At 38.9% G+C, this 13,270-nt stretch overlaps 1 protein-coding gene across 1 annotated transcript in view; it reads left to right on the top strand.

Moving 5' to 3' along the window:
• The window catches only part of ABCC8 (ATP binding cassette subfamily C member 8), a 75,001-nt gene that overhangs the window by 40,892 nt on the left and 20,839 nt on the right, over positions 1 to 13,270 (top strand). The window contains exons 17-23 of the mRNA XM_084263363.1: positions 1,547 to 1,582; positions 2,898 to 2,933; positions 5,872 to 5,970; positions 6,831 to 6,915; positions 8,142 to 8,222; positions 10,744 to 10,881; positions 13,140 to 13,265. Of these exons, the coding sequence (XP_084119489.1) occupies positions 1,547 to 1,582; positions 2,898 to 2,933; positions 5,872 to 5,970; positions 6,831 to 6,915; positions 8,142 to 8,222; positions 10,744 to 10,881; positions 13,140 to 13,265 (601 nt within the window). The remainder of the gene's footprint in view (positions 1 to 1,546; positions 1,583 to 2,897; positions 2,934 to 5,871; positions 5,971 to 6,830; positions 6,916 to 8,141; positions 8,223 to 10,743; positions 10,882 to 13,139; positions 13,266 to 13,270) is intronic.

A 13,270-nucleotide genomic window follows, 5' to 3' on the forward strand; every position in this document is an offset into this window, starting at 1 on the left:
GCTAAAACTCCAAATTGGGAATTAATTTTTCCAGCTGCAGAACAGATACAAGGAACAAGGAACAGAGCTACTAATAGCTGCATATGAAAACTGTGGCACCTGTGGCTGTATCGCAGCAAAAGGCCATGGTTACTGGAGGAAGCAGGGACATTGCTGAGCACTGCCACACCTTGTGTTACTCTGAGGATCTTTCATGCCCTGGGAGCATGGAACTTTGCCCTGTTCTCTGAGCAGAAACTGGAGCAAAGTTGCACACCTGCAGTAAGCACAGGTAGACAGTAGTCACGAGGGACCCTGGCTGATCTTTGCTTCTTGAGATATGTTGATGGATTACATGAGCTGCAGAGTTTTCTGCCAGTCTTTCAGGCTGGTGTAGAAGAGCACCTTGGAGAGGGTGTTGCTGTCACGCACAGCTACTATAGCTTGCAACTCATCAGGGTGTTCCCTGGCCTTTTTCAGGGTAGTTGGTGAAGCAGGAACTGATGTTTGCTGTTCAGGGCCTTTGCATTGTGTCAGCCACTTGATAGTTTCTGTAAAGAATGTGTTGATGCTTAATGATATGCAACAGGTTCATGGGTGTTTGGAGAAGGTGCCACTGTGCTCACACAGTCACCAAAGACCAGTGGAGTGTGAGGTAACTGTGGAAAACCTTTGCTCAGTACACTGCCCTTTGCACTAATGGTACAAGTGGCTGGTTGGCACTCTCAAATTCTACAGTAAATTGAGTTTAGCTGTGGTCATTGCTTACTATGCATGAACCTTTTGGAAGTCTCTTAAATCAACCTTTGATATGTCAGGTATAGTTTTCTTCCCTGGATATAATGGTGTTGGTATATAGTTAATGAGACTGTTCTCTTTAAAGCATGAAAAGCTTTGTTCCTCCTTGATTTTGTTCATACCACTTGACACGCAGATTTTTCACTCTTTTCAATGGAACTGAATTTAGCATCAGTAATAAGTGTGGCCAGTCAGCCTGTCAAAACAAGTCTGAACAACTTGGTACACATTCAAAAATAGCAAAACCAAAACGTGTCCATCCCTCAGACCTGCCCACACTTAGCTGTATGGGCACATCCCTCCAAGGATAGGGTAGATGCAGAACGCAGCATGTTGCAAGTGAAGGTGAGAATTGGGGTTCTAACCAACCCATTATATGATGCAAAGGTGCAATTACTGATGTGGAAAATCACAGTATCACCACCAGTTAGCATTTTGTTTTCCCTGAAAATGTCTTTTTGCAATCTTGTCACACTCGGACTTTGCAGTTCTGTTGGCACCTCCAGGACAGAGTGAATGTGATTTTATTTGTAGAGTCAACTTAAATGTGTGTAAGGAAAAAAAAAAACAACAAATCTGTCACCAAATTTTTTTTTTTACTTCTAAAATCAAGTCAGTTTGTGTAGAAGGAACAGATGCTGCACTGCAGCTCTGTGATAAATAATGTTTGCAGTCTGTGCACTAAGTGGAATTTAATAGTTTTTCTTTCTGGGGCAGATTGCCTGTGCTTACTTGAGTAAACAGTCTTTGCTTTCTATTTGTGATGCAGCTGCACTTCTGACAGTGAGACGGGGGAAGATGTCAGGTATGGTATTGTATGCAATTATTGGTCTTCCTACTAAATTGACTGCAATAGAAGGAACCTAAGGAACCTAAGGTTTCTAAAATCTGTGCCTAAGATTTTCAGAGTCCAAATTCTGAAAATCAGTGAAACTTTTGGTGTATTAATTAGCTTAGGATATGACTTTTGAAACCGCTTACATGACTTAGGAAAATAAGAGCTGGGTTTCCTTTATTAAATCATTGTTTGGCAATTTTGAAAACTGTATCCCAACTTTCCTGTATGTCTTTGAAAATCCTTCTCTTAAAGCCTGCACCACATCATTCTCTAACGCGACTCATTAAAAAATAGCATCAAGTATTGTTTTAAAGGTTTCATGTATTAAAGCTAATTCTCCCCATTACACTTCTCTTCATTTTTTTTACATCCTTTCCTACATTTATTTTCACACCCAGCATTCTTCAGGCACACACAAACTGAGAAGTGTGGGGACTAGCAGATTAGTCCATCTGTTGGCAAGGGATCCTTGCATGGAAATGACTTTTACCTGATTAACAGAACTCAGCTTCAATTTTAACAATATCTACCAAATCAAATGAGAGCAAAGCTTTCTGACACAGTTGTTGTTTTAGTGTGCTCCCATCAGTACATAGTGTAAGAGGGAGTTTCATTTATGTAACAACTAAGCCTCATGATAAAGGATACTAGGAAATCTCCTGGCTCTTTCTGTGTAAGAGCAGCTGCAGTTTATGGGCCAAGTTAAAGTGATATCATTTGAACCCATTAAGATGCAAGAGAATTCTGATCGGAATTCGACATTCATGTGTTTGAAGCTGCTATGGGCATGGACAGCAAGCAGTGACGTAACATGCAGAATCATATGGCAAACACTAAAACGTAGGAAATAATATGAGACTGTATGAAACAATTGCCTACATTATCAGGGGTTCTGGGAATCCTAGTTCTGTTGGGTAGGTGCTGTAGGAAAATGTCTGCTGGGGTTTTTTCCATCAGCATCCTGTAGAACTTTTTTGGTGTTCTCAGAAGAGAGTATTTTGAGCCAAAGTATCATGAGGTCTTGAGCATTTGCTCATAAGTGTTGAAAACCTTCTACAAGGTTTAGCGTTTCTCAAAACCCAAGCTTAATCACACCTTTTTTAGGTCGCTACTATGTAGTACAGAATTTTAGTATACTTAAGAGAGTTTTATTTCTGTTATGCAATTGTTTTGTGGTATTTCTAATTGTAGCATAGTGATAGTGCTTTAAAGTGTTATTTGCATTGTCTAAAATCATTAAAATTTCTTTTAAAACTTCCCTGTGTTTTTTTTTTTTCTGCAGCCCAGAGAAAGAATCTCCTGTTGACACAGAATTCAGGTACATCACTTTAAAAACTAGTGGGAAGCTCCAGCCATTCTGTGACTCTGTGAATGATCTTCACAAGTGTCTGCACTTACACATTGTTCCCCCTTAGAAGGCCACAGGCTGTCTCTGTATGCAGCTACTGCAAAGTTTAGAATTAAAAACAAGCAAGTGACTCTTGCAGGGTAATAAATGCAAAAGATGTCAGAATGTTCTATGACTCACCACCAGGCTCAAAATAATGGAACTGTATGTTTTGGTTCATGTAGTAATGGTGTAGGACAGGACACACATTTCTCTCATGTCTGGAGAAATTTTGAGTTGTTGACTGATAGTAGAAATTCATTAATTGTGCAAAATAACCTGCAGTCAACAATCCAAAATGCACAGGAAAGACTGCAACTATTTCCTCTACCGTTACAACTCTGTTACATTTTAAGTGCATCAATTATTAAAATTTCCATTTAGACTTGGTAGGCTTATTAAGGCACTGAGATTCACATATGATTGTCTCCTAACTAGTTTTATTTTCGGTGACCTTGAACGTATACTGAGCCAACTGGATTTAACAAAAAGAAATGTGAAAATAGAGGAATAACTTTAAACAATCAACTTTTTAAATGTTGTTTCTGATTCCAAATTAATGAACAGGCTTGATGCTATATTAGCCAAAAGGTGTAAATTCCAGGGAGCTCAAGGAAGTTTTTCACTATTTATTTTGTAAAGTTGGATTTTACTGTCTACCTCTTTGTGATAATTAAGAGGCTATGGTTAGTCTATCTTGTGTTCTAAGAGGAAAAAAATTACACTCCATTGATGAAAATGCATATTTATTTATGCAGCCTGGGGGCAGGAAGCAGTTACTTCCACCTGCAGAATAAATTCTTCATAAGTCTTTGTCTGCTAAGCCAGTTGTTTGCATTCAGTCTTTCAAGTGTGAAGCTGTGGGTAGGTTGGAGGCAGCTTTCAGAGGAAGCCTTGCATGCTCCATTTCAGAGTGTTTTGTTCTCTGCATTTTCAGTCACATTTCTCACAGTTTCAGTAAACGTTTTGCTTGCTTGCCTCTTTGGTGTAAGAAGCACTGTGGACATTCAATAGATTCCTCAGACATTCAAGCACTTGCAAACTTTATTGCTTATGTTGAACTATGATTTGCCCTGATATGTCATCCTAGTATCAATTTGCAATTTATTTAGAGCAGCTTACTAAATTCTAAATCTGAAATGAATTTTGACAAGCTTGTTGTTTGTTCCCAAATTCCCTGCAGTAGTTCATTCTCACTGATGGGCTAAAAGTAGAATGGAAGCCAAACGTGAAAGGTGTTCCCAGGGATCATGCTTATTCTCAGGGTGGAGTGTTGGCAGTGCCTGTATCTTCACTGAACAAAACAACACCTTTTACAAAAGCTGTAAAAACCTTTTCCTCAAAACTTTTCAAGAAAAAAGAGAATTAAGAGCAGCAAAGGCATGGTTACAAGCAATGAAAAGGAGGGGAAGGGAATAGGTACTCATCACAGGATGCTCAGAGCAATTTTTTCTTAATCATTGGGATGAGAATTTCATAACTGAAAAAATGGTTCCCTTTTGAGGCAGAACTGAACGCTCTTTGAATTAGATTTTGAGGCTGTGCTGCTGCTTAGGGGATTATTTTCTGGGGTTTTTTTCTTTCTTTCTCTTTTTCTTTATTTTGGTTCTGTTTCATTTTCCAATAAAGAGAATTCATAAAACAGAATTAAATTCTAATGAGCCACCAGACATTTGAACTGGGAAGCATGTTTGCAGGGTAGTGTAACTGTGTGCTCTTTCAGGTCATCAAAGAAAATTGGATCCTATAATGACTTCTAAGCAAGCTTGGTGAAAGTCTGAAAAAATAAGTGGGTCAAGTGACCTTACCTCCTGATAAAAAGAGATAAAGCACATGGTGTATTTTGGCAGCTCATGGTTTGAACTGCATTCAGGTCCAACTCGAAAGAGGCTGCTGTAATGGCTGTCTAGCAGACAAATGCGAGGTTTGGGTGAGAGGTCCCATCTTCTGATTGGATTAGCTGACATAGCAGAAAAGAAAACAGATACTCTTTTAGGTGTATGATCCCTCTTTTGACCCTTTTCTGGCCAAATGGTGCTATGCCAATGAGTTTTCCATGAGTATCAGTTGCTCTAATAAAAAACTTGGCCTTTCTCGCAGCTCTGCCTTACTGAGGTCCTGGTGCACAACAGCCACAACTGTAGGCAGATACTTTTATCTTTAAATAGTAGTAGTAATAACAATGCTAATAATAATCCTTATGAAATAAAATATGCATGGTGAGATCCTGTTGACAAAACCTTCTGATGGTATGTTATATGAGCAATGCCACGGGGGAAAATTTAGCAAATGTTTTCAGTCTAAGTTCTCTTTTCTTGTCTTTATAGGCATAGAAAGATTTTACCCATGGCTGCCCATTTATTTTATGACTCAAGTTGTCTTCTTCAAATGGGGAAAATAAGGGTGGGGGGTGTTAAATTGCCTTTTTGCGTGTGTGTAGTTGTTATTTTTTCAAACACCTTAAAACCATCTTTTTAGAATATCCCTCCTTAAATGTTGTTGCCTAACTAGTGTTCTGCTACATGTTTTTTTACTAGTGTATCCAAACAGAGCTGAGATTCAATATTTGGTAATTTTCTTCCCGCCATCTGCACTGCTTAAGGCAGCAGTACTGAGCCAGCCTTACCAAAACCCACCTCACAGCAGAAAAAGAGGGAACAAACTGAAATTCAGTTAGGTTAACAATTTCAGTATTATTTTGGAAATTTAACGTCCTATGGGTTTCCTTGATGCTACTGATTGTCCTAAAGAACAGAAATGAAAGACTGTTTTTGAAGAATTATTACAAGATTCTTCCTTTACAAGAAGATGTTTTCCAAAAATCCATACTGCACTGGTAAGCTGGGAACTCTCTTGGGTTTTCTTTCAGGAAAAGAGGATCAGTAGCATATGCATCACAGAAGCCTTGGTTGCTCAATGCCACAGTGGAAGAGAATATCACATTTGAAAGCCCTTTTAACAAACAGAGGTAACATGTTTCAGCCCTGTTACGTGCTTTACTCCCCTTTTTGATAAATAGTAGAGTTGCACAAGCCTCAGTTCAGGCATCCCCAGGTCCCACCTCCCTCTACTAACAAGTGTACTGCTCCACCTGAACATGACAAAAGACCTTGAAATCTGCAGGGTCCCCCTTTGACTGTGCTTTTCGTGATGGACACACGGGACAGAGTTCAGACTCCCGTGAAGTTAACTGTAGAGGTGTTTTCATTCCAAGATTCATGTTTGTGCAGCATGCTGTATCCTCTTTCTGTACCTAGCTGATTAGTTTAACTGTCTTAGAAGGACATTAGCTGTTTGGGAGAGGGAATGTTGTTTATTACAGTTTCAATGCTTGGTATGCCATGAAGGATTAATGAGCTGCCTCTTTGTTCAGAATAAATGCCCACCAAACATTCTAACATACTGAAGTTAATTGCTGGTATTCCATCCGCCCCTCCCTGCCCTTAAAAGAAGTGGTTGGCGATGCATTCACATCCTACACACCTTTTTTGTTTCTGTCATCCTTGGCTATTGAAACAAGAAACAAAGCCCTGGGCATGAAAAAAGTTAAATGCTAAGAAATAACAACCAAGTTGTGCTTGTTTTGCCTGGTTTTAATAATTAAATATTTTTTATGTAGCTGATCTAAGATGCTTTTTCTTAGCTGAAATGTTATTTACTTGCTTGTGATTGCAAGAGACTCCATTAGAACAATTAACAGCTACCAAATTCATTTTCCACTGTGTGATTTTTCCAGCTGGTTGATTTTTGTTCTCTCTCTGCAGGTAGGAAATGTGCTTCTCTAGCAGTATGTGTGTGGATTTTGCATTACCTTTTTTGTTTCCACAGGTACAAAGCAGTAATTGATGCTTGTTCCCTCCAGCCTGATATTGACATTCTCCCTCATGGAGACCAAACCCAGATTGGAGAGAGGGTCAGTAAACAGCTACAGCCTTCTATTTTTGTTTTAAATACAGAGAGGGGGTTTTATTATTTTGTTGTGTTCTTAAAATCTTACTGGTTATTTGGCAACAAAGGTAATCTTTTAGTTAAGTGTATGTTTGGGTCATTAGTCTGAAAGCTCGTTGCTCAGTAAACATGGAAACACTGTCATTTATGTGAGATGCGATGATTTAAATGTGCTGCTATCAGAATGTTTGACTACTTCTGTGGCCACTATCTTGGCTATCTGACTTCACAGTGCATTTTTTGGTTTCTTTAGGAGTAGCACTAAAATAAATGACTCCTAGGTTTTTTAGAGCACCTTCAAAGGGCGGGTGTTTGAAAAAATTAGAATGGCAAACTAAGCCTTATCATATCAGGGGAGATTGGGGAGTGACAGGAAAGGAAACAGAAGTCACAAATTTACAATTAATAAACAATTTACTTTGGCACATACTGGCACTGTCACACACACACAAAAAAAACCCAAAATGACAACAATCCACCCCCCAGAAGGATACCTCTAAGGATCCATTTCCATGCTTAATCTCCACACTGGCTATCCCATTAATCTGAACTGGGTTCCTAACCTAATTCAGGGCTTTTTGACAGAAGGAGGGAAATGGAGGGGAAGGAGAAGATTGGGCAGCAGTACTGGCTAATGAGCACTTCAGGGCTTTGTGGAGCTGCGGTGGAATCTCAGGAAGGATAAGTAACTCAAGGCAGGGTGGTAGCTGGGGACTAAGGGTTGAAAACAAGTACAACAGCAACCAGGTAATATTCACCTCAAAACGGTCTGACGTCCCAGGTAGCAATTACTGGTTATAGTATAAAATGGAGCTGATATGGTATGAGAGTGTATGATTATAAAAATAAATAAAACCCAGGACACAGCCAGACTCATAAGGCTAACATTTGAGTATAATTCTGGTTTAGACTGCCTGCAGAATATCCATGCCACCTACACCATTATGTCACCTCAAACCAATAGACATTTCCTGCCCCTCTGGTATGTATGGAGTATGGCTCCAGACAGAATGCTCTGGCTGTGCTAACAATCTGTGTGCTGTGTCCCAGCTGAACTGCAGGCCCACGCTTTTGAAAATTTTCTCTGGGTTTCTTTGTCCAGAAAGTCTCTGTGGATAGTCTGATCAAAAGATGAATATTCAATTGATGTTTTCATAACTGTCTGATTGTTTTCATCCTGCTTATCACTAGGGTATTAATCTGTCTGGAGGCCAGCGCCAACGCATCAGTGTGGCAAGAGCACTTTACCAGCAGACAAATGTCGTGTTCCTGGTGAGTAGGTGCCATTATGTTTGTGCTGCAAACAGAAGTACAAGATGTGAGCATTTAGAGTATTTCATGGGTAATGCCCAGAGAACATTGTACTTCACTGAGCTAAGCCAAATGTGTTTTGTTTATTTTATATCCATTGTTAGCTATCCTGCAGGTAAGAAGCATTTTCTAAATGTGCAGGTGGACAGATAGGATACAAAATCAAATGCTGATGCTTTTCCTCTCAGTCTATTGAAATTTCTTTTTGACTCTTGTGTTTATCTTTGGTACATAGAAATGTAATACTCAGCTGTATTCATGAAATTCCTAAGCTGTCTCAGGCCTAAAATTAATGTTGTCCTGTGTCTTGGGTGTTTCCTTTCTGCAGTAAACTAAGCTGTCTTCCCACCCTGAGCTGCCTGTCATATATCCTGTCCCAACTATATCAGAAGCACTATGGAGAAAGGAGTGAGAGCAGGCTCTAAAAACTTAGTAGGTGGGAAAACAGATGCATCCTATACAGTCACTAGTAGTGAGCTTTCTGCCTTTCCAGTGTAGGACTTCCTTCTTAAACTCAGCTTTCAAGGACCTTTGAAACCAGCTATTATGAGAGTGAGATGTGAGTCACATGGGATTAGAAAAGCTGTGCTCATTAGACATCAGCCCTAAAAGTCTGGGAGGTTACTTAGACCTTTCCCTGTAATTAGGCTGATCCATGTGTGCTTCCTTCATGTCTAGGGCACTTCCAGGCAATGACCAGGATGCAGGAGAGTAGAAAGCAGTGGCCAGGCACTGCAAATCAGCATTGGGCTGTTACTTGGTTTTGTCACTTTTGTCCTTTCCTGCAGGAAACTCGGTAACCTCCTAATAGCAGGTTCTCTTATGGTTTGTAATGTAGAAGCAACTACAAATTAACTTTTTTCTGGTTATTAATCTTTCAAAAATAATCAGGAACCCTGTACATTAGTATTTGTAAACACACAGTTCTTTTAAGACTGCCTTTGTAAACAAATGCTTATGAAACTTCTCTCACAAGCCTGTACCTCATCAACAATAATCTTTGATATTCTCTAAACTTCTTGGGATCATTGCAGATAGGGAAACAGTCATGTGATACTTCACTACAGATGCTATCCTTAGTTACAAATGTTCACTCAGCATGCTTTATTTGTTGCACGTTGGACTAGTCCTGTAGCATGAACACATTTTTTCACGTGTCTGGTAATCAAAGCACCGTTATATACAGTGAGGTCTGCCTTAATGAACAGCCTCACCTGACTCCTCAGTGCAATGTCATGTTCTGTGAACTGGCATTCACAGTTCGCAGAGGTGCAGCATTGCATAGGAAGTGGCTGTGCCCACATCCAGCACTCAGAGTGGTGTTCAGGTCTGTGCCAGGGCAGGAGTGCAGCAGGAAAGCTGCCAGCGTACACCCTTGCTCAGGGACCACAGCGCACACCAGCTGCACACAGAGTTTTCAGGATAGATTCTGTATTGCAGTCAAAAGTTACTGTGTTTCAGTTTTTTAACTGCTCTACCTTAGGTTGTTTATTTCAGATTTTTATTGTTTTGTAGCTACTTGAAAGCAGAAACGCTGAAGTATCTAATGCAGTCACAGTGTAAGTTGTGGCAACATTTAAGGGAATAAAACTGCAAGTAGATTTTGTAAATTAGTTACTTTTTCACTTACAAGTCTCCCTACCTAACTGGTGGCAATGATGTTGCTCAGAGAAAGGAGAATTAATCCAAATTTAATCCTGCTTTATCAGCAAACATCTGGACAGAAGAAAAGTTTTGCTTTTAAGAAATCCTGTTTTGTATAATATAATAGTATGAAATAATAATAGTAAGTAAATCTTACATCCAGTGTTAGTAGTGCAAACAGAAATAAGAGATTTAGAATTCCATATAAATAGGATTAAGCAAACAGGTCCCCCAAAAGCCAGCACAGATTAGTTTATGCCTAAATTAATTATGTGTAATTTCTTGACTCAATAAGATAATTTAGGTTGTAAATCAAGCTTCGAGGCAGAGTCATCAAACTGATGAGTATTTCTCCTTTTGTGATTCTTTGTTAATAGTTTTGATTTATAGATCTTTTTAAAAAAAGATCAGAAGGCAATTATGTACAAGGGAAATAAAAATGTGCTCTTTGTCACTGTCCCTGCAGCAGTTTGTATAACATATGCCATAGTCATACATTCCAGCGCTGTCTTGAGGCTGACAGAAACAATGTACTGCAGTTATGTAGGCTACAAGACGCATCTGTTAGGAGAGCAGCAGTTCCCAGAAAGCCTCAGGAAATCGTAGCATTTACGCAGCTGACATTACCATGTATCTGAGTACTCACTGCAGAAAGACAATCCAAGGTTTGTTATTATGTAATTAAAGAAAAACATTCCTCAGAACAATTTTGTTCTTCTGATGGCCTCTCCTGATTGTCTGTATGGACCTAACTGGTTTTATTGGTATTAAAATATGTCACTTTCCTTAAATCCTGTAAGTGCTGGCTCCAAAACCCAACCTCTTTTCCTCATGACAGGATGATCCATTTTCAGCACTGGATATCCACCTAAGTGACCATCTCATGCAAGAAGGGATCCTGAAAATGCTACGGGAAGACAAGCGGACCGTAGTCCTAGTAACTCACAAGCTGCAGTACTTACCCCATGCTGACTGGGTAAGAAAGGTCTTCCCATTTTTACTGTGGAGGCTACTAATAAGGCTTTTCACCAAGTGGTAGTTTAGTTCAAGGAGATGACGTAAAGCTCTTTTGAAAATCAGACAGTGAGTTTTGGGATTTCCCCATTAGAACACCTAAATATGTGGGATTTTCATAGAACTGATAATTAATGCTCTCATGAAAGCAGGCTGTGTTTAAAATACACTGTGTATCCAAAACCATTAGTTATATTGGAAAATGTTTGGGTTTTTGATCTCAAAACAGTGAAATGTTTGACATATTTGCGTGTGTCTGGGATGTTACTGGGAATTTGTCTGTACTGGCACAGAACATGGTGTTTTTATGGATACTGAGGTGCATGGAAATACAAGGAAAAAACAATATTTCCTTGTGATTAGTACTAGCACATAAAAATTAAGAAATGTGTCATATTTTTTTTGTTAGTTTACTTTGTTATATCTCGTAGTTTACACAAGAAAAATCATGGTATGCTTTCTGTAAGTTTGTAATTGCAGCTCTCAAAGGTGAAGAAAATCAAGTAGGTTTATTAGAGATCTTACTTTGTTTAGTTGATTTGTTCACACTAGATTTGCACTTAGTTCTCCTACAGTTACTGAGCTACAACATCACAGGTCTTCTTGTCCACGAAGACTGATGACTGCAGCTATGTCTCCTAGCAGGACTTCTCTCTCAGTTGCAGCTTACTCAGACTACAGCAGTGTCTGTCTCAAGAAATAATCATATTTCAGCTGCTTTCTGTTCTTCATACTGCCAGTTGTAGATAGCCATTAATCTTGTTCTGATTATTTTTTTGGTGGGCAGCCTTCATCTTTTCTGGTGTTTGCTGTGACCTTGTCCCTCGGTTGTATACCTTTCAGAGTACTCTTGTCAACAAAGTTCTGGTTTTCCAGTTAGTGTTTCGAAGGACACAGGAATTTTCTGCCTTCTTACCCTTCCCTACAAGGTCCCTCTTGGCTGCTTCTTTTTCAGTTGCTATATACTGGCTTTTTTGTTTTAATATGCCAAGCCATGGCCTTGTATCAATGTATTTTTTTTTAATTTTCTTTATGAATGTCAGACTCATTTCTATTTATTTGTGTTTTATGACATGGTCTATGAGAATTATTTTATATTTATTATCTTCTAACTGGGTCTCGGTAATGTTTTATGAAATACACTGTTACAAACAGAGTAGGGATTTGTATTGTTTAATTTTACAATGTAAAAAAAATATATTAATAAATGGTTCAGTGATTTTTCCTAAACACAGGTCTTATTAAACCTTAGCAAGTGCTACCCAACAAAGTACAGCAAGAATATTTATTTTATTTAGAAATTTAAAATAAAAATATAATTTGAAATATATCTCTGTAGCAAAACCCTCAGAAGAATTCAAGGTCCAGCCCAATTACAGGTTTCCTGAATGAATTTACTGCAAAAAGATCATTGTTTGCTTTCTTTTTTCCTTTCTCTGGTGTAAATTCTTGACAATAAGTGGAATAGATTATTTCCTCACCTCCCCACCCCCTGCCCCTGGAAATTTCTGAGTTTCCAGGGAGAGACAAAAATAAATACTGCATTAACTCTTTTCTAACGATGCCATGTGGGTTTACAATCCACACGCCTCATTTTCCAATTGTCCTTGTCAGATCTAAAGTGAAGGTAGTTACACTGTGTATATAACGTAGTTACACTGATATAAACCTGGAAACCACACCCTTCTGACTTAGGCTTGCATATTTTTTTTCAAACCGTGTCCGCTATTTATGCTTTTAAAAGCTTTAGGGATTCAAATTCCCCAGCTTTTCCTTATCAGCTCCATGATATCAAACAGACGTGGAGCCAGCATGCTCATACCTAATTGCCTGGATGAGGGCAAAGCATGCTGTGAACAGTGTGTTGCTAAAAGCCTTTTCCTTTTAGGAAGAGAACTCTAAAACCTTATCTTGTTAATGACTTGTATTTAGGAAAAGTAATACGATCTCCTCTCTGCTGACAGGGACCCCATCCTTTCTTACCTAAAAACTGTCTTCCTTTCTGAAAGCATGAAGTATAGGAAGTTTCTGGTTTTGCTGCATCTTGAGTAAAGGGGATAGAGCAGAGAGATAAATTCATTGTCTTTTTAAAAGACAGATTTGTTTGCAGAAATATCCCCTATTTAAGAGAAAATCCTGTCCAGGCACAGCAATACAGCTTTAAAATAAATAGACATGCATGGCTATTTATCTCACCACTTGAGTTTCTAAACTTTTCAGATAATTGCCATGAAAGATGGTAACATCCAGAGAGAAGGAACACTCAAGGACATTCAGAAATCAGAGACTGAGCTCTTTGAACACTGGAAGACGTTAATGAATCGACAAGACCAAGAGCTGGAGAAGGTTTG

Source organism: Gallinula chloropus (assembly GCF_964237585.1).
Source record: "Gallinula chloropus genome assembly, chromosome: 4".
In the NCBI taxonomy this organism is placed as follows: domain Eukaryota; kingdom Metazoa; phylum Chordata; class Aves; order Gruiformes; family Rallidae; genus Gallinula; species Gallinula chloropus.